We start from the raw sequence: 20,369 nt of genomic DNA, 5'->3' as shown, positions 1-20,369 counted from the left end.
AATGGCTGAAATACACTGCTGAGGGGAGCAGCGGGCGAGTCAGGAGAGGCCTGCTGCGCCATGTGGGTAGCTCCCTGTCCAGCCGGGGGATCGAACTCGTGCTGCGGATAGCTTCATAGGTTGCATCTCAAACCCTTGTGCCACCAGGGAGGCCCAGAATGTATCAATTTTCTAAGCGTAGCATTCAGTTTTCAATGATCAACTTTATTTTCAAAGGCTGCTTAATTCTTACTTCTTTGCGTATGTGCATCACGCAAAGTAACTCCTGAGCGCGCAGTCCGCGCTGGGCCTAGCACTTACTATGCACTCAATAAATGCTTGCTCGAAGTATGAATGAACCAAAGAACCACGGAACAGAGACGCAGAGGGGGGTCGGCCTGGGAGTTCCAAAGTTCGGGAGGGGACACGGGGGCGGGCAGAGGCGGTCACATGACGAGGCGGGGCAAATCCCATGTGCTCCGCGGCGCCCGGCGCGGCTCCGCCCTCTGCGCCGGTCACGTGGGGGCGCTGGCTGCGCCTGCGGAGAAGCGGTGGCCGCCGAGCGGGATCTGTGCGGGGAGCCGGAAATGGTTGTGGACTACGTCTGTGCGGCTGCGTGGGGCTCGGCCGCGCGGACTGAAGGAGACTGAAGGTAAAGCCGCCATGTCCGGGCCCGACCCGGCCCCCCCACCCCCTCCCCCCGCATCCGCCGCCATCCGGGCCGGGACCGGCCACCCTGCGCCGCCGCCCCGGCGCCCCGGCCCCACTGCCCAAGCCCGGGCCCGGGCCCTCCGGGGCCCGATCCCCGGCCCACGTGTGCTCGGCCTGGCCCGGCCCGGCAGCCGGGTGGGGGTGGGGGAGCGCGGGGTGGGGAGAGGAGGTCCCCGCGGGCTCGGAGGGCGCCGGGTTCGCCGGCTGCGAAGTGCCACCTTGGCCCGGCCCGAGGAGGCCCCGCGGGCTCCGGCACCGTGGCCCCGACCCGCCGCCCCCTCCCCCCGTTGCGGCCCGGCCGCCGGGAAGTGACACGTTGTTCTTTGGCACTGGCCGGCGCTGCGCAGGGAGGGCGCAGGGGAGGGAGCGGCGGCGGCGGGCAGGGAGGAGCCCCCGGCCCCGCCCGCCCGCCGGGCAGACCCTCTAGCTTGAAGCCGGCTCCTTTGCGGCCTCCGCCCGCCTGGCCTTTTGCTGCCCGACTCCCGCCCTTCCTGGCCTCCTCTCTTGGGCGGCGGCGGGCCTCGCGTCTGGCCCCGCGCGGTGCCTCCGCAGCCACTCGCGGCAGGCGTGTCTTGTGTGCCCCTAGGCCAGGCCCCGAACCCGGTGTCCCCGGGTGGGGGGTGGGGACACCACGGCCGGAGCTGCTAGCTCCGTTTGTGATCCGGGAGCCTGGTGCCAGCGAGACCTGGAATTTCCGGTCTGGTTGGTCTTGGGCCCCGCGGAGCCAGGTTGATACCCCTCACCTCCCAACCCCAGGCCCTCGGATGCCCAGAACCTGTAGGCCGCACCGTGGACTTATTCTTAATCGAGGGGGTGAGTGAAGGGACTGTTCTCAGCAGGTCAGGGGGGTGGCTGGAGGTGATGTGGGTTTGACAATGTGCTGGGGACAGAAGCTGCATCCTTGCTCCTTTACCCGCTTAGGCCTCTGGGGCTCTAGGTGTGGGACCCAACCCTTGCTTCGTCCCCTCCCCCAATCCTGTTGCCTTAAGCTTGGATCCCTTCCCCTTTCCGAGCTCCACTCTTTCCCAACAGGTGCTGGGGGGACCCTGATGTGGCACCAAATGAAATGAACAAAGCTCCACAGCCCACAGGCCCCCCACCCGCCCCATCCCCTGGACTCCCACAGGTAATTAGGGAGGAATTAGCAGAGACTGGGGTGGGGGCGGGGGAGACCAGGCAGCCAGTCAGGAACAGGTTCCAACCTCTGGATTTTCCCACCCCCATCTGTGTCAGGGCAAAGTGCAGCTTCCTGCTGCCAAATTGAATCAGGGCCCCTAGGCTGTTCCCAGGGACTGTTATGGGGAGGGGGTATGCCAACTGCTGAGGCTTTGGCCACAAACCTGCTCCCCCTACTTCATCAGCTTGGGTTTCTGCCCCACCCGGGTTTCCCCTCTTGCTGAACTCTGGTCTCCCCCCCCTTCAGCCAGCGTTTCCCCCGGGGCAGACAGCGCCGGTGGTGTTCAATACGCCACAAGCGACCCAAATGAACACGCCTTCTCAGCCCCGCCAGGTGAGGGGCTGTGGGGAGGGGTGTAGGGGGCCTGGGTGGGAGCCATGGAAAGCTTAGGCCAGTTTGGGCCTAGAATGGAAACTGCCGCCCTGTACCTGGCCCCAATTTCCTGACAGTTGCTCTGTGTTCTTTCATGCTACTCCCTGCACTTTGCGCTGTTGATTACCTACTTATGGTGGCTAGCCCCTTGGGGGAGTTTGTAGCTGGTGGGGGGGGGGCATTACTAGGGGGTCTTGGTGCTTTGAGAATTGGAGTCACCGCCTTTGGGCCCTGCTGCCAATTCCTGCTTTCCTGTTTCCTCCTTTCACTGGGAAGTTGCCATTGCTCCATTCTCCTTCCCTTCTTTTTCTTTGGACTATGGCAAGACAGACGCCTGCTGCCTCTTGCCTTTCTCTGTTCCCTGCATCCTTCTCACTAAATGGGAAACTTCTTGTCCTCCTTCCTTCATTCTCTTCCCCACTTCCCGTCCTCCCCTGCTCCCCATCACCTTGGGGATAATTCTCTTCTTTCCTGTCCCATGTGCTCTCAGGGAGGATTCAGGTCTCTGCAGGTAATACTCCTTTACTAATCCTGGACCCTCTGTTGGTCTCACCCTTACTATCCTTGACCCTAGTCAGGGCCTAGGCACAGAGACCGGGGGTCCTCAGGGTGGGGACTTGTTTGCTGTCTAGGCCCTTGTTCTGAGACTGGCTGATGCATGTTAGGGGCTAAATCTTACAGAGCCATGTATCTGGGAACTGGGAGATTGTTGCATGTTAGTGGTTAGCTCCTTGGAACCTTAGGGTGGAGCAGTGCATGTTGGGGAGTGCGTTGCCTGAAAGGACCTTACTTAGGCATGATGTATCTGGGTGTTAGAAACCTCTGCAGAGGGGTAACTTGGTGGAGGTGACATGAGTATGCATGGCAGTGAAAGGTTAAACATATGCAGAGTGCGAAGTGTATACCTGAGTTTAGAGGGCACGTGTGAGTACAAGATGCCATTTAACCATCTGTTGGGCAAGTGGGTCTTAAAAAGGCTGGTCCCTGTGCGCCAAAGTCCCAAGTACTCTTCTCAAGACTAGTGGCATTGTGGAGTGTCCTCTCCCATTCTGCTGTCTACTTCTTCCCCTTCCCAATGCCAAATTGCCTTCCTCCCTCCTGACAGCACTTCTACCCTAGCCGTGCCCAGCCCCCGAGCAGTGCAGCCTCCCGAGTGCAGAGTGCAGCCCCCGCCCGCCCTGGCCCAGCTGCCCATGTCTACCCTGCTGGATCCCAAGTAATGATGATCCCTTCCCAGATCTCCTACCCAGCCTCCCAGGGGGCCTACTACATCCCTGGACAGGTGAGGCTGGATACTTGGGGGCTGGAAGCCACAGAACCTATTGTACCCCAAACCTCACCTCCCCCACCCTGACCCTCCAGTCCCATCTCTTTTCCAGAGGTGGAACTTCTGGTCATTGCCCAGAGTTGGCTTGTCCTGTCTTGCCTTACATTCTCTTTGCAGTCTGATAAGGTACTCACAGTTCCCTCAATTCCTTTTCTCCCCTTCTCCTCCCTTCCCCTCCCCCCCTCAACCAGGGGCGTTCCACATATGTTGTCCCGACACAGCAGTATCCTGTGCAACCAGGAGCCCCAAGTTTCTATCCGGGTGCAAGCCCTACAGAGTTTGGAACCTACGGTAAGCAGGGGAGGGAGTCAGGTGAGAAAGAGTTCCAGGGAGCATCTAAATTTATCAACTAATTCCCAAAACGTTTTCCAGTCTCGTCTCTTGGTCCAAAAAGCGATAGGGTTAGATGGTATGGGAATTGGGTGGTGCCTAATATGTATTTGGGGTGGGGTGGGGAGGGGGCAGGGAGAGGAGACTATTTTGTCCTGTTGGTGAGAATTGAAGTCCTCCCGGTACCAAGTAATAGAGGATCAGGCTCCAGTTCAAGGTCCTGTTAGTAAACATTCCCTGCGACAGTCATTCCATGGTCGGGGGGAGCCCATGTAACATAGGTTTGGAAGTCTCTGTAGCTGTTTCTCATTTATATTCTAGGAAAGCATTAGTCTGTTCTTTATGGCAGTGGTTTCCAAAATTTTTTGATCATCAGGAAGAATTTGAGTATGTACCTCTAATACACGTATGTTTTTGTTTGTTTCTACATCTGCATAATGTAGACAAGTAACACACTTAAGTGGCTAGTCAAAAGCAAGTGAAGATTATGGATGAGATTAAATAATGCATCCCATTTTGGAGACCATTGCTTTAAGGAATGCATTTTTCTTCGTTCTGGGTCCAGCGTGTAGTGTCACTTTTTGTTTCCTTGCCCCCTTAGCAGAGGGCTGGAGATAGGACCTAGACTCAGGTTGAGTGGAACAGGGTTGGTAAATCTCTCTTTCTCCTTCCTAGCCAGAGACCTGATTCTGTTTCAGGTTAAGTAGTTGCTGCTTCCTCAGCGTCTGTGTATGGGTTGCTGGGAGAAGAGTGTGCATATAACGCCTTAGTTATGGGGTAGAAGAAATATAGGCATGAGGCCTGTCGCTTGTGTGTGGTGGGGAAGGAGTGCCTGTCTGCAAGGGGTGTGTGTGTGTCAGTGTGAGGAATTCTTGTAAATGCAATTCAGACTGGTTCCCCAGCTTTGACAGACACCTAATTCCCTTGGGGAGGAGGGTGGGGCAGGGCAAGGGACCGGCTGAGGGTGATGAGAGGTTCTGGAGTGGGAGGTGTTTGAGTAGGCATTCGTATATGGCTGGGCCCTGACGCTGCCACCATTCTTCCTGTGTGTCCCCTCACTCCTACCCCAAGCTGGCGCCTACTACCCAGCCCAGGGTGTGCAGCAGTTTCCCACTGGTGTGGCCCCCGCTCCCGTTTTGATGAACCAGCCACCCCAGATTGCTCCCAGGAGGGAGCGGAAGACGGTGAGTAGCAGCAAGGGACTGGGGCATCTGGGAAACGGGAGAATCAAGGTCAGGCGCATTGTGGGTCAGGGAGCAGGAAGTTGAGGAAGCAGCTCTTCGGCTGAGAGTGGGCAAAGAATGGAGATCTGTGAAGTACTCAGGTTCTTCGTGAGGTGCTGTGATTTCAGTGAAGAAGCAGCTCATTAGAAGACTGAAGTGGCTAGTGGGGAAATTCCCAAGAGATGTGGGCTCTGGGGGTCCATAAGATTTGAATTTGGTTTTCAGTTTCTGGTGGCTTGTCTTGGAAATGGTTTGTTTTCTGTGGCCCCACCCCCTCACCCCTCAGTCCTGGAAGCTCTTGAGGCCTCCGCCTCTGCTCAGTCCTCAAGCCCTGGGCGTGGTGCCCAGAATAGGGTGCCAGGGCTGGGGAAGCCGCTGAGTCACCCTGGCTCCACCCACTGGATCTGGGCCCTGCCCCCAGAGATCAGGCAGACTAGCCACAAGTGAGCCGGATGGGCGCTAGATAGGGGTCCTGGGCTCCCAGGGTGTGCAGCCACTGACATGGGGACTACTGGCAGGGCAGGGATGAGGGAGGGAGGGGCATTGTGATGTACAAGCCTGCTCTGTGAGGTCAAGGGTCTCTTAGGGGTGGCGGCTAGGGCAGGGACTAAAGAGCAGCTGGATGGGTTGACAGTAGAACTCATGGGGTTTCTGGCACCCACCCCACCTGCTTCCCAGTGGGGGTGGGGGGGTTGGCCTGGAGTCTTAAGAGTGGGGCAGGGTGGAGAGGCGGGCTCCTGCTTCCCACTCATCCTGTAGCTTTCTTTCCCCAGATCCGAATTCGAGATCCAAACCAAGGAGGGAAGGATATCACGGAGGAGATCATGTCTGGGGCCCGTACCGCCTCTACACCCACCCCTCCCCAGGTAATGTTTGCACTTTTACGCGTGATGTCCTTCCTGGCTGGGATGACTGATCTGCCCTGGACTCCCAAGTCCCTTGTTCTTTCCTTTCAATAAGGGATTTATTCTCTGCTTCCCTGGATTTCTAGGCAGTGCTTAAGTATAGAAACGGCTTTAAGTAAAGAAGGGTTGTGGGACTCTTCAGGGCAAACTTGGTAATCCTTTGTGTCCTGCAGACGGGAGGTGGTCTGGAGCCTCAAGCTAATGGGGAGACACCCCAGGTTGCTGTCGTTGTCCGGCCAGGTAAGTAGGCAGGTGGGGCAGTGCTTTAATGGGGAACAGGAATGTGACACTTTAAAATGCTGAGGCAGTGGCTTGAACTGGGTGCCAGAGAAAAATGACTTAGGTTTCCGATAATGGTATTTTGAGGGTGGATTGGATTTTGGGGTGAGAAGGGGGAAAGCTTAGGTTAGGAGAGATTATGTTTGGGGGTGCTAATATGGGAATATATCTACCATGGTTGAGAGGAGGAAGAGCAGCAGCAGTGAAGACTTGCCTTTAATTACTCATTCTTCCTGTGTTGCAGATGACCGATCGCAGGGAGCAATCATTGGGGGCCGTCCAGGGCTGCCTGACCCAGAGCATAGCCCTTCAGAATCCCAGCCTTCATCGCCTTCTCCAACCCCATCACCACCCCCAATCTTGGAACCGGGATCTGAGCCGAATCTCACAATCCTCTCTGGGGACACTATGACAACGGGGATGATACCTGTAGAAGAATCAGCCCCCATACCCCGTGAAACTGGGGAGCCATATTGTCTCTCTCCAGAACCCACTCCCCTCGCTGAACCCATACTGGAAGTAGAAGTGACACTTACCAAACCAATGCCAGATTCTGAGTTCTCTTCTAGTTCTCTCCAGGTTCCCACTCCTCTGGCACCTCAGAAGGTGGAAATTCTTCCTGAGCCTAATGGCACAGTCCCATCTGAGGATCTGGAACCAGAGGTGGAGTCGAGCCCAGAACTTGCCCCTCTCCCTCCCCCAGCTTGTCTCTCTGAATCCCCGGTGCCCATTGCTCCAACTGCCCAACCCGAGGAACTGCTCAACGGAGCCCCCTCGCCACCAGCTGTGGACTTAAGCCCAGTCAGTGAGCCAAAGGAGCAGGCCAAGGAAGATACGGCATCAGTGGCTCCTGCCACTGTCCTCTCTGCCACTCCAACTGTGGCTCCTCCAGCTACTTCCCCTACTCCAGAGGAGGAAATAGAGGAAGAGGAAGAAGGAGGAGGAGACTCAGGAGAGACTGAGGGTGAGAAGGAAGGAGAGGAACTGCTCTCCCCAGAGAGCACCCCTGTCCCAGCCCACCAGTCCCAAAATTTGGAGGCCGCAGCAGCCACCCAAGGTAAGGCAAGGCTGGATGGTGGAGGTGGGGCAGACTGGAGGGTATGGTTCGCTCTCCATGGATCTCCCATTTATGCCATTGGGTCTAGGTCAGAGAAGCCCCGTGATAGAAGCTGTGCACTAGATTGAGGAATTTTAAGTTGAGAGAGTGATACGAAGAGAACGTACTGCAGAGGCTGCTGCTTGTATTTTCCTAGGGGTAGGGGTACTCCTTAACTTATTCCCACTCCTTTTATTTCCCTGCTAAATAGTGGCAGTATCTGTGCCAAAGAGGAGACGGAAAATTAAGGAGCTCAACAAGAAGGAGACTGTTGGAGATCTTCTAGATGCCTTCAAGGAGGTAAGGGAGCAGATAGTAATGAGAGAGAGGGCAGACTTTGCGTATGAAGCAGTGGTCATATTGCAACCAAAACGGAACATCCTCTGGTTCCAGGGGACCCCCGGAATACCAGAGGTGGAAAATCAGCCGCCTCCTGTAGGCCCAGAGCCTGAAGGCAGCAGTGTGCTTCCAAGGCCTGAGGAGGCAGATGAGACCTGGGACTCAAAGGAAGACAAAATTCACAATGCCGAGAACATCCAGCCCGGGGAACAGAAGTATGAATATAAGTCAGGTATGCTGAAGGGACACTCAAAAAGAGTATATTATTGTCAGGATGCCAGAAGACAGCAGTATGAGTAGTTCACCCTGTCTTCCTTACAGATCAGTGGAAACCTCTAAACCTTGAGGAGAAAAAGCGCTATGACCGTGAATTCCTGCTTGGCTTTCAGTTCATTTTTGCCAGTATGCAGAAGCCAGAGGGATTGCCCCACATCACTGATGTGGTGTTGGATAAGGTTGGTAGGCTATAGTGGGAGGAGGGCACCTGGCTGGGGAGGAGTCTGAGGGTAGTGATCAGTAGGCCTGTTTCTGATGTCTTCCTTATCCTCTTTGCAGGCCAATAAAACACCACTGCGACCACTGGATCCTACTAGGCTTTCAGGCATAAATTGTGGCCCAGACTTCACTCCATCCTTTGCCAACCTTGGCCGACCAGCCCTTGGCAGCCGTGGGCCCCCAAGGGGTGGGCCAGGTGGGGAGCTGCCCCGAGGGCCGGTGAGTGGGCAGATGGATAAGGGGGCATGATGGTGATGCCTTGGTCTCTCGTTGGGGGAGGGGAGAAGTCTGCCCTGGAGATGTGCGGTAGTGGTATGACAAGTTGCGCTCACTAGTCCTGTGTCCTCTTTGTCCTCACCGCTTGCTTAGCAGGCTGGTTTGGGAACCCGACGCTCTCAGCCCGGCCTCCGAAAGGAACCACGCAAGATCATTGCCACAGTGTTAATGACTGAAGATATAAAACTGAACAAAGCAGAGAAGGCCTGGAAACCCAGCAGCAAGCGGACGGCAGCTGATAAGGACAGAGGGGAAGAGGATGCTGATGGCAGCAAAACCCAGGTATTGGCAAGTTCTGCTTTTGGTCTCCATCCTTTTCTCCAAGGCCAACTTTGTGTTCTTTGCTTCTGCCCACCCTTATTGGCATCTACTTAAGTCCCCATTGCCTGCCCTCTTCTGTTCTTCCCACTGGCCTCTTCTGAGAACTTTATTGGATCCTGTCTTCTCTGTCCCCGCTTCCCTCTAGGACCTGTTCCGCAGGGTGCGCTCCATCCTGAATAAGCTGACACCCCAGATGTTCCAGCAGCTGATGAAGCAGGTGACACAGCTGGCCATTGACACTGAGGAACGCCTCAAAGGGGTCATTGACCTCATCTTCGAGAAGGCCATTTCAGAGCCCAATTTCTCTGTGGCCTATGCCAACATGTGCCGTTGCCTCATGGCGGTTAGTTTGCACTGTTTTTTAAAAGTTGGGGGTCTAGCTTCTCACTATTCCTGAGACTCCTTAAGTCCAGCGTCTTGGTTCTCCTCCAGCCTGGTCTGTTGATGGTAGCTGGAGGGGGGAGGCAGAGCTGGGGTGGGTGTTATTCCTGGGTCAGATAGTTAAAGTTGCATGGAGGGTCTGCCCTGCCCTGAACTGGTCTGAGTATGATATTTCTCTCTGACGCACAGCTGAAGGTGCCCACTACAGAAAAGCCAACAGTGACTGTGAACTTCCGAAAACTGTTGTTGAATCGATGTCAGAAGGAGTTTGAAAAAGACAAAGATGATGATGAGGTTTTTGAGAAGAAGCAAAAAGAGATGGATGAAGCTGCCACGGTGAGAGAAAACCCACCAAATCCACTGCCCACTCAGATGCTGCTCAGCTGTAGAATTTGGGATCATAGAGGGTTGGGATAGACTTAGGGGTGTTCGGCCATTTCCTCTGCCTTAGGACAGGTATGTGTACTGCTAAGCTTAGAAGCCCAGAGAGCAGAGGAAGGAATTCAGCTGAATGCTGGGCATCTCTTTGACGTGATCTCTGTTCTGTGGCGGCAGGCAGAGGAGCGGGGGCGCCTGAAGGAGGAGCTCGAGGAAGCTCGGGACATAGCCCGGCGGCGTTCTTTGGGGAACATCAAGTTTATCGGGGAGCTGTTCAAGCTGAAGATGTTGACTGAGGCCATAATGCACGACTGCGTGGTTAAGCTACTTAAGAACCATGATGAAGAGTCCCTTGAATGCCTTTGCCGTCTGCTCACCACCATTGGCAAAGACCTGGACTTCGAGAAAGCCAAGGTAGGGCCCTGGGCTGGGGGCGGGAGCTGGCTGAGGTGTGTGGAGTTGCTGTTTGCCTACAAACAACTTGCCGGACTGTGGGGTGTTGTGCCTGGACGATTGAGCCACAATGTGGAGTTGGGGGCCTGAGGAGGGGCAGAGACAGACAGCTGGAGGTAAAGTATTGGAAATTACTGATTTGAAGCCTTTGCTTCTTTGTAGCCCCGAATGGATCAATATTTCCAGCAGATGGAGAAAATCATTAAGGAAAAGAAGACTTCATCCCGAATTCGCTTTATGCTGCAAGATGTGCTAGATCTGCGACGGGTATGTGTTGCCTTCTTCCTGCTTCTAGTCTGCTGTCTCTGATCCCCAACCCCCTGCTTCCTGACACTGCCTGTCAGGCCGACACAAGTGCCTTACGACTGGCCTCCTGTCCTCACAGAGTAATTGGGTTCCACGCCGAGGTGACCAGGGTCCCAAGACCATTGACCAGATCCACAAGGAGGCTGAGATGGAAGAGCATCGAGAACACATTAAAGTGCAGCAACTCATGGCCAAGGGCAGCGACAAGCGTCGGGGTGGCCTTCCAGGCCCACCCATCAGTGAGTTTGAGGCTGAGATTAAGGAGGGGCCAGTGTGAGGGATTGTGCTTTTCCACTGATGACCTCTTTGTTAGTGCCACGTGTCTGGGCCACTGAGACCTGGTGATGGAACTGAGGATCTGAGGAAGGAAGACTCGGGGCTGCCCAGAGGGATAGGGCTGTGGAAACTTACTCACAATTCCAATGTGTTCTCCTTTTGTCCCAGACCGTGGCCTTCCACTTGTGGATGATGGTGGTTGGAACACAGTTCCCATCAGCAAGGGCAGCCGTCCTATTGACACCTCACGACTCACCAAGATCACAAAGGTAAGGGTATGTGTATTGGAGGGGGTGATGGTAGTGATGGGAAGGTGAAGGGGGCTCAAACAGCATAGATTTGAGTCATAGTTCCCTCACTTGTCGGGGTTGACAGCTGAATTTTCTGGTAGACTAACTGGTTAGATTGCTAGACATGGGACTTCTAACTCTGGGGGGAAGGGAGGGGTATATTCAGATTGGTTTGGGCCAGTGGTCAGCAAACTTACATGCTCACCAGATCGGACCCATTTTCACGAGCTAAGAATGTTTATTAACGTTTTTAATAATTGATGAAAATCAAAGAGTGAATGATACGAAGTTAAATAAACTTTAGTGTCCGTGATATTTAACTGCAGCCATTCTCTTTAAGTGTACTGTCTGTGACTGCTTTTGTGTTACAGTGACTGAACTGAGTAGTTGAAATAGAAATGGTAGGCCTGCAAGCTTAAGATACTGTCTGATCCTTTACAGGAAAAGTTTGCTCAGTCTCTGGTCTAGGTCATTTGTTACTGTGTAGCTGTGTGTGGTGGTGCTGACTGGGGGCTTTGGCCAATAAGACCCCTCCCTGCCTCTTCCTTTCCTCCCTCAGCCTGGATCCATTGATTCAAACAACCAGCTCTTTGCACCTGGAGGGCGAATGAGCTGGGGCAAAGGCAGCAGTGGAGGCTCAGCAGCCAAGCCCTCAGACGCAGGTATGGAGGTCTCTGTAAACAGTGGATGGTTATTAATCAGTGCTCTTGAGGGCAGAGCCTTCCTTGTCGACGTGTGACGTTTTCAGTACAGAGTGGTTAGGTATATGAGAGGTGTGGGTTAGATGTGTCAGCTTATAGGACATGTGTACTTCATTCAGATTAGGGAATTAACTACGTTAATGCTGGAACTAGGAGCAAGTGTCCTGAACTGGCAAGTAGATGATAGGATATAAGAAAGTAAGAAGAATAATTTGCTTTTTATTTTGTCAGCATCTGAAGCTGCTCGCCCAGCTACTAGTACCGTGAATCGCTTCTCAGCCCTCCAGCAAACAGTACCTACAGAAAGCACAGATAACAGGCGTGTGGTACAGAGGTGAGTTTCCTGGGTGTCTTTGTTCTTTATCCTGAGGGTACTGTGATTGGGTTTCCACTGTTGCCATAGGACTCCTCATACCTGTAATGCCCAGGGCCCTTGACTGAGATTGGGGCATATTCCTGATGCCAGAAACCAGACCTGACAGTTGGTCAGTGTGTTGGATAGTTCCACCAGAGCAGCCTGGGGCACCATAGGTGAGTGACAGTATACCTGTCTCTTGCAGGAGTAGCTTGAGCCGGGAACGAGGTGAAAAGGCTGGGGACCGGGGAGACCGCCTAGACCGGAGTGAAAGGGGAGGTGACCGTGGGGACCGACTTGATCGTGCACGGACACCTGCCACCAAGCGGAGCTTTAGCAAGGAAGTAGAAGAGCGGAGTAGAGAGCGGCCCTCCCAGCCTGAGGGGCTGCGGAAGGCAGCAAGCCTCACGGAGGATCGGGACCGTGGGCGGGATGCTGGTGAGGGACTGGGAAAGGAAGGGTGTGGGGTGGTTTGGGGCTCACCAGATTCTAGACAGTCTTAAGAGCTCCAGATCGTGTTTGCTGGGAAGACGTGGACTGAAGAGACTCTTACATTTTTTTTCTCCCCTCAGTGAAACGAGAAGCTACCTTGCCCCCAGTGAGCCCCACAAAGGCCACACTGTCTGAGGAGGAAATGGAGAAGAAATCCAAGGCTATCATTGAGGAATATCTCCATCTCAATGACATGAAAGTAAGTAGGGGTTGAGGGGCTTGGCTGAGTGATGGCAGAGTGGGCAGGGAGATACCCATGCTGATAGGTTGGTTGGGTCTGTGCGGGTGACAGCTCTCCCTCTTTTACTGTGCGCCCCCTGCAGGAGGCAGTGCAGTGTGTGCAGGAGTTGGCCTCACCCTCCTTGCTCTTCATCTTTGTGCGGCATGGTATCGGTTCCACCCTGGAGCGCACCGCCACTGCTCGTGAGCACATGGGACGACTGCTGCACCAATTGCTCTGTGCTGGGCACCTCTCTCTTGCCCAGTACTACCGAGGGTATGACTGGGCTTCTGTGAACCTTCCCCTTTCATGTACCCACAAATTTCTTTTGTGGTATCCATGGAGTATATAGGCTTCTCAGCCGTGCTGGTGGTCACTAACTTTTGGCAAAGATGGGGATGAACCATCTAAGGACAAGAAGTTGGCCTTATATTGGGATTAATTGCCCCATGTTTAAGAAATGTTCTTAAGAAGGAACCACAGCTGATCCTTTAGCTGTGCTATTTTGCCCCAGAAGGAGTGGAGGGCCTGGCTTGTTTTTCCCAGTATGTCCTGACTTTGAGTTCTCTTTGCAAGGCTGTATGATATCCTGGAAATCGTTGAAGAAATGGAAATTGACATACCCCACGTGTGGCTCTACCTAGCAGAACTAATAACACCCATTCTGCAGGAGGGTGGGGTGCCCATGGGGGAACTGTTCAGGTAAGACTCCTTTGGTGAAAATCGGGGGAGGTAAAGACAGGGTGAAGGCAGGGAGGAAGAGAAAGAGGTATGTATGGCTGGTTAGATGCTTGGATTTGGGAGGGGATGGAGTAGTGTTCTGAGGGGCTGTAGAGGCTATCAACTGAATTTCTTCTCCCCTATTCTTTTAGAGAGATTACAAAACCTTTGAAACCCCTGGGCAAAGCTGCTTCCCTGTTGCTAGAGATCTTGGGACTCTTATGCAAAAGCTTGGTGAGTGAGCATTTCAGGGGTAATGTGTTCAGGACTGCTCTTCATACCATGTGGTTGTGGCTGCTTGTGGTGAACTCTGAAACCTCATGGTCTCTGGAGGCATGGGGTGATGGTATTACTTTGCTGGTATGGGGGAGAGGAAATGTTGAGGCTGTCCTGGCAGTCTCCCTCAGACCATGAAGAGAACTCTTAGGAAAATGGGAATCTTAAGATTCTAGACCTGTACTTGATTGATTGATCCACTCACTTTTTAAAAAAATATATAACTTTTCTGGTTATTTATTTATTTGTATGTGTGTAGAAGAATTGGGGTGTAGGCCAGAGGTACAGGGGATGAGATGATTCATCAGGGACAGAGTAGGGAGCAGAACAGGCAGATATACTGAAATATACTGCTAAGGGGAGCATTGCATAAGATAGATGTCTGCTGCGCCATATGTGGGATCGAATTCAGGCCATAGCGGTGATAGCACTGAGACTTAGCCCCTAGGCCACCAGGAAGGCCCTGATCCATTCATTCTTTCACCTATCAGTGTTTAAACATCCCATGCTAGCTACTGGGAATATAGTGGTAAATGAAACAGTTAGGAAACAAGTAGAAAGAGGAAAAAAGTGAGTAACAGCAAAATAAAAATAAAGATTGAAAGTATGAAAGTAGGTGAAATGTAGTCCCATAAGTATCTTGAGGTTGCAAATATGTCTAATGATAATGTTTATGACAGAAAGCTTTCCTGGAAGGACACTATACCTGTTTTTGTAAAAAATGGAACGTTCCAGGAAGGGCACTAAAGCTGTTTTTGTAAAAGTTGAGCTGGTGATTAGCCAGGTGTAAAGGTGAAAAGATGAGGAAAGCAAATTGGGCATGGTACTCAGTGGTAGTGAGAGGTTGGTAGGTACAATTTCAAAAGAGGTCAGCTCTTTAGAACCTAGAGGATGACACTTAAAAATAAAAGGAATTGTTCTTCCAGTGTCAGGTTAAATTTTTTCAGCAGAAATGTGTGCTGGGATAATTTGTTTAAAAACAAAACATTGGGCCTCCCCGCGTGGCGCAAGGGGTTAAGTGTCAGTATTGTGAAGCCATCTGAAATTACTGCAACACAAGTTCGAGCCCCGGCCAGAGTGCTAACCCACAAGGCATAGTAGACCTCTCCTGTCTCTCCTGTTGCTCCCCTCAGCAACTCAGTCTCTTCAACTTATAGATGCCAGTGTATTTCAGTCAGTCCACCTATTTTTTTTTTTTTTAAAGATTTATTTATTTATTTATGCAAGCACTGGGTACAGTCAGAAGCGCGGGAGGGTGAGAGAAAATTCACCAGAGCCAGAGCGGAGAGCAGAGCAGGCAGAAGGACCGAGGTACACTGCTGAGGGGAGCAGCAGGCGGCAGGAGAGGTTTGCGCGCCATGTGGGACCATCCTCCGGTGGCCGGGGAGCAGCCGGGGATCGAACTGGTGCTGCAGAGGCTGTGGGCAGCCTTGTAACCCAGCACTCAACCACTGCACCACCTGGGAGGCCCCAGTCCACCTATTTCTGTTTCCGGCTTTGTCTCTGGTGAATCCTCTCTCACACACACACACACCCCCCTCCACCGCACATCTGGCCTGTACCCCAGTTCTTGTATGCATAAATAAATAAATTTTTTTTTTTAAACAAAACAAAAAAAACATTGAACTATATTTGTTTTCCATCACATTTTAGATGCCGTAGCTTGGAGGATATTTTATATACTTCTAACGAAGGAGAAATTTATGGCAATCTTTTTGAGACACAACATCAACTGTGAGACGACACCTCAGTTTGAGTGTGTTAAAATGTGACCAAATAGGCATCTTTAAAATCGGCAAACTGATTGAAAAATTTGCAAACCATTATTATAATAATAATTGTAGTGGATTGTCATTGTGAATATCTGTTATGAAAGAGTGATGCCTTCAGTGTCTCTTAAAGAAAGTGGACTCAGTTTGCTCTTTGTGTGTGGATTTCTGGTTTGTGTTTAGGGTGGAGTGGGCAGTGTTTATCTTTCTGAAATTTTCTGGACTGGAGAGCCAGTTATGTATACTAGTTAGGATTTGTGCTCTCCCATAGCATTTGATATTGTTCCTAAAGTAAAGGTGTTTGAGGAAGAGAAATGATAAGAGTGTAAGACTAGGATTGAAATATTTGGATTTGGTTGTTTATCTTTTGTGGCCTGGTGATTTAAGAATCCTGCGAAAGCTAGTGGATGTCTTTCCTAGAGACTCTAAGATTGTTCCCTGTAGCGTTTTCTTTATTTCTCCCCCACCCCCTACCCATGCCAAATCTCATAGCACCATGGTAGATTTGAGTTTGAGTGGTTGACTGAGGTCTGGAGGGACTGCGCCTGTTAGATATCTCTATGGCATCCTGAGCCCTTAGCAGGCACCTAGTAGGCATTCAGTAAATACTTACTGGATGACTTTTATGGAGCCCTTAGACTTTCTGTGAGAGAGAGGGTTGCTGATTTGGTCTTACATTTTCCAGGGTCCCAAAAAAGTGGGGATGCTGTGGCGAGAGGCTGGACTTGGCTGGAAGGAATTTCTACCTGAAGGCCAGGATGTTGGTGCATTCATTGCTGATCAGGTTTGCAGCTGGGTTAGGTTAATTCTAGCTTTTGGGGCTGGCCAGTCTTCTTTCTCTTTCCTTATCTCACTCATGTGGTGCCCTTAACTCTTGACTCTGGGTCTTTTTACTTGAAGAAGGTGGATTATACCCTGGGAGAGGAGTCAGAAGCCCCTGGCCAGAGGTTGCTGTCCTCTGAGGAGCTGAGCAGGCAGCTGGAGAAGCTGCTGAAGGAGGGCAGCAGTGATCAGCGGATATTGGATTGGATAGAGGTATGTTTCTCCTGCTCGTTGGGCGGGAAGGATAAAGGAGATCAAGTTCTTGATACGGGGGCAGGGGGTAGATAGGACGGCAAGAGTGGAGACTTCTGGGCACAATTCAGAACTTTCCATTTATTTCTCCTCTATAGGCCAACTTGAGTGAGCAGCAGGTAGCATCCAACACATTCGTTCGAGTCCTCATGACAACTGTCTGCAATTCTGCAATTATCTGTAAGAGGAGCCAAGGAGATGGTGCGGGGCAAGGGTGGGCCTGACACATAAATGGAAGGAGGGATATTTGGGTCTTTGCCTTCTACTTCTGAATCAGGCTGAGGGTGTATTATTCCATTTATCCCTGTTTTTTTCCTTTATAGTTGAGACTCCCCTTCGAGTGGATGTTTCGGTGCTGAAAGCGCGAGCGAAACTGCTACAGAAATACCTGTGTGATGAGCAGAAGGAGCTGCAGGCGCTCTATGCCCTCCAGGCCCTTGTAGTGACCTTAGAACAGCCTGCCAGTAAGAGCCAGGCTGCAGGGATGGGGCTAGGGTGGAGGAACTGCCAGATAGTAGGGGACAGTCGCACAAGGGTGTCAACCCCAGAAAGGTGGGTGGTTATTGGAGAGCCAAATGCCTCCCTCCCTGTGTGCATTTCCTTGCCTACAAATGGAAGGAGTTAGATTCAGCCTTGATAACTCCCTGTTTTGTGTCTTTCCAACTTATAGATGCCGGGAGTGCAGAGGTGATCAATACTGACATTTTACAAGTATCACATTTCCCCTGGCACAGGGCTGAAATGGTCTTTCTATGCTTCCTTTAATTCTCACATATTGTTTAGAGTAGCTGGTTTTACCCCCTTTTGTGAGACTGGGACTTAGGTTAACTAGCCTAAGATATTCCATCCAGCAAATTAGGTGCGGGTTAGGATACTGGGATATTAGCAGTGAATACGTCAAGCACAGTTGCCATGGTGGTGTGGAGTTAGTAACTGAGAGATGATGAGTGTTGGAAGATAGCTCCTGCAGGCTGCTCTCTGGGGGTGTACACCCTAGTTTGAGGGTAATAAGTGGGAATTAGCTAAATGACAAGTGAGAGAGGAGGGCACTTGAAACTGTAAAGGAAGGCCCTGGGCTAAAGAACTCGATACAAGGTTAAAACTGTTGAAGGAAGTGCGGAGTGAGAGAGCACAGCCACCTCAGGGTATGTGAGGCAAGATGGGGCTAGAAAAATGAACACGGGCCAGTCCTACAGGGCTGCATAAGCCATGGGTAGAGTTTTGAGCTTGAGTCTGAGGGCAGGAAAAGGTCTTTGTGGTATTTTAAGCAAGGAGTAAAAATATATTTTTAGTTTTTAGATCATCCTGGCCTTTAGAATAGTGGTTTGGAAAGGGGTGAATTTGAATGTGAGAAGATCAGTAGATCATGAGTGTGTTGGTAGTGGGCGCAGCCTTGCTGTTAGCAATGGGGAATGGGAGAGGGTAGGCAGATCGAAGATACACACTGGCCTGGAGAGGGGGTGATGAGAAATCAGAAGGTCATATATGACTTCCAGGATGTTTTTGGCAGGTGGGGTGACACTGTGCTACCATTAGATGGGCAGTAAGGAACACTGGATCAAATTGAGTTTGGTTGCATTGAGTTTGCAGTCTCTAGGTGGCATTGATCAGAAATGTCAGGTCGATAACTAGGTATCAGAATTCATGTATGGAGGTCAGGGCTGTGGAGACTGATCTGTGAGTTGCTGGCACAAGTACCAGTTGATACGGTATTGCTCTAGGGAGAGTGATGAAGGTGCAGGACCCCCATGTAAGGGCCATAGGAAGCAGGATTCTATGAGCAAAGAGGGCTGAGTGACTCTAGGTGTGAAGAAATAGTTATTCTAGACTCTACTTGAGAGTTCCATAGGAGCAGACCCCAAAATTAAGGGCCACTTGAGTATAAAAACACGGAGGCTACCCTAGCAGAAACAGTATTTGGAGCAGCAGAGTGGCAGAATCTGTCCTGGAAAGGACTAATACTCTGCTGAGACAGGAATAAAAGAAAACAAGTATAGACCAAAAATCTTTGAGTTCAGTTAATCTCTGTTGAAAGACAAAAATCTTTTGTTTGACTGAAACATTAGTGGTTGTAAAGGAGACCTTTTGTGTTTAGATGGGAGAAACTTGGGCTTGAAATTACAGAGCAGAGAGGGTAATTGATTGTATGAAGTCCCCAGGGTGGATGTGCCTGGGATTTGGACTGTAAGTTTGGGGACAAATGACCATGTGCTGCCATTGCTGCAGGATGACTCCATAGGCGGCAAATGTGGATTTGAAGTTGTGCGTGTCCTGAGAAACATTCTGGCTTATAGCTTCTCAGAGATGGCTCAGTCAGTCAAAAGTTTTCATCCAGCCTTGAACTCCTTCATCCTATGCTTTGTTCATTTCTTAATTCAGAAGAAATGTATTCACTGCTTTTGCTTTCTTTTGTTTTTAGGAATGTAAAGTTGGAAAGACTGAGAGTCCAGGGTGGGGAATGGGATAGTCTGTGTTCAAGGGTGATAAGACAAGTGGAAGACTCACTAGTAGTAGCCAGGGGCGGGTGAGAGAGAAGGTCAGCCAGGGGCAGAATGGAATCTTGGAATAATTATAGGTAGATGATAAGAAAAAGGATGTTCCTGGCGAAGGGTGTAGCACACATAAAAGTGTCAAGGCAGGAGAAGGTAGGTATGTTTAGGAGATGTGTGGAAAGTAAGGAATTTCGAGTTTATGAGGCTCTGTAATGGGGGTCAGTGAATATTCTGATTTACTCTTGACCGTTGTTGTGATACATCTGAAACTTGTATGACTCCCCAAATTCATCAGTACCAATTCTGCTTATAGCTTTGCCCATTAAATGTATCATGAGTGGAGAAATTTGAAGCTGCTGAGGTGAGGCCAGGTGACTTAGTCCTGCACTCAAGACACTTACTATCATGAAATTAGCATTTTGTTAGAGACCTAGGAAAGATAGACGCAGGTGTCAGGATGGCAGGTCAGGGCCTTGTTTCGGCAGTGGAGCGGGGATGGGTGACTAGGTAACCTGCCTCTAACTATGTGCTGTCTGCTTATAGACCTGCTTCGGACATTCTTTGATGCTCTGTACGACGAGGACGTGGTGAAGGAGGATGCCTTCTATAGCTGGGAGAGTAGCAAGGACCCCGCTGAGCAGCAGGGCAAGGGTGTGGCCCTTAAATCAGTCACAGCCTTCTTCAAGTGGCTTCGTGAGGCAGAGGAGGAGGAATCTGACCACAACTGAGGGCGGGTGGGGCCGGGGACGTGGAGCCCCATGGACACTCGGATGGCCCGGCCAGCTGCCCGGACTGCAGGGTGGGGCGGCAGCAGCTGTGGCAGTGGGTGCCTGTAGTGCGATGTGTCTGAGCTAATAAAGTGGCTGAAGAGGCAGGATGGCTTGGGGCTGCCTGGGGCCCCCCTCCAGGATGCTGCCAGGTGTCCCTCTCCTTCCCCTGGGGCACAGAGATATATTATATATAAAGTCTTGAAATTTGGTGTGTCTTGGGGGGGGCACCACCGCCTGCCCCTGGGGTCCTTTTTTATTTTCTGAAAATCACTCATGGGACTGCCGTCCTCGCTGCTGGGGGCATATGCCCCAGCCCCTGCACCACCCCTGCTGCTGCCTGGGCAGGGGGAAGGGGGGGGCACGGTGCCTGTAATTATTAAACATGAATTCAATTAAGCACATCGCCTCTATGCTTTATGGCTTGTTCCTGTGGAGAAGGGGTACAGATAGGCGGGCAGTCTTCAGAGCAGGCCCTGTGGCACCCTATAACCTGGCACCCCTCTGGCCTCTTCCCCTGTCCATGATTGTGCGTGCTGCAGAGTTAGCCTTCCTGGAGGAAGCGGGCGGAGCGGGGCGCCCTGTTGGT

General features: G+C 51.7%; 1 protein-coding gene across 6 annotated transcripts; it reads left to right on the top strand.

Moving 5' to 3' along the window:
• Nucleotides 1-1,467: 1,467 nt before the first annotated feature.
• On the top strand, nt 1,468-19,741 carry EIF4G1 (eukaryotic translation initiation factor 4 gamma 1; the record flags this gene model as incomplete). Of its 6 annotated transcripts, none has more annotated exons than XM_084231310.1 (32): nt 1,468-1,816; nt 2,114-2,200; nt 2,730-2,750; nt 3,345-3,521; nt 3,758-3,857; nt 4,968-5,080; nt 5,893-5,985; nt 6,198-6,264; nt 6,548-7,360; nt 7,611-7,699; nt 7,793-7,970; nt 8,060-8,193; nt 8,294-8,452; nt 8,606-8,791; nt 8,976-9,173; nt 9,401-9,547; nt 9,767-10,003; nt 10,205-10,309; nt 10,428-10,587; nt 10,793-10,893; nt 11,474-11,576; nt 11,847-11,949; nt 12,176-12,408; nt 12,543-12,661; nt 12,786-12,958; nt 13,259-13,384; nt 13,555-13,636; nt 16,133-16,231; nt 16,348-16,482; nt 16,620-16,701; nt 16,845-16,985; nt 19,557-19,741. In XM_084231310.1, the coding sequence occupies exons 1-32, from the start codon at nt 1,757-1,759 to the stop codon at nt 19,739-19,741; spliced, it is 4,806 nt and encodes a 1,601-aa protein (XP_084087436.1). In that variant the 5' UTR covers nt 1,468-1,756. The 6 variants fall into 6 exon arrangements, with proteins under 6 accessions (XP_084087436.1, XP_084087435.1, XP_084087440.1 ...); XM_084231309.1 differs by having other exon boundaries at nt 8,603-8,791; XM_084231314.1 differs by lacking the exon at nt 2,730-2,750 and having other exon boundaries at nt 3,788-3,857.
• Between the last annotated feature and the right edge of the window lie 628 nt (nt 19,742-20,369).

The sequence above is a fragment of the Talpa europaea genome (assembly GCF_964194135.1).
Source record: "Talpa europaea genome assembly, chromosome: 4".
Taxonomy (NCBI): Eukaryota; Metazoa; Chordata; class Mammalia; order Eulipotyphla; family Talpidae; genus Talpa; species Talpa europaea.
The sequence above is the reverse complement of the archived record's forward strand: the minus strand, read 5'-3'. Positions and strand labels throughout refer to the sequence as shown.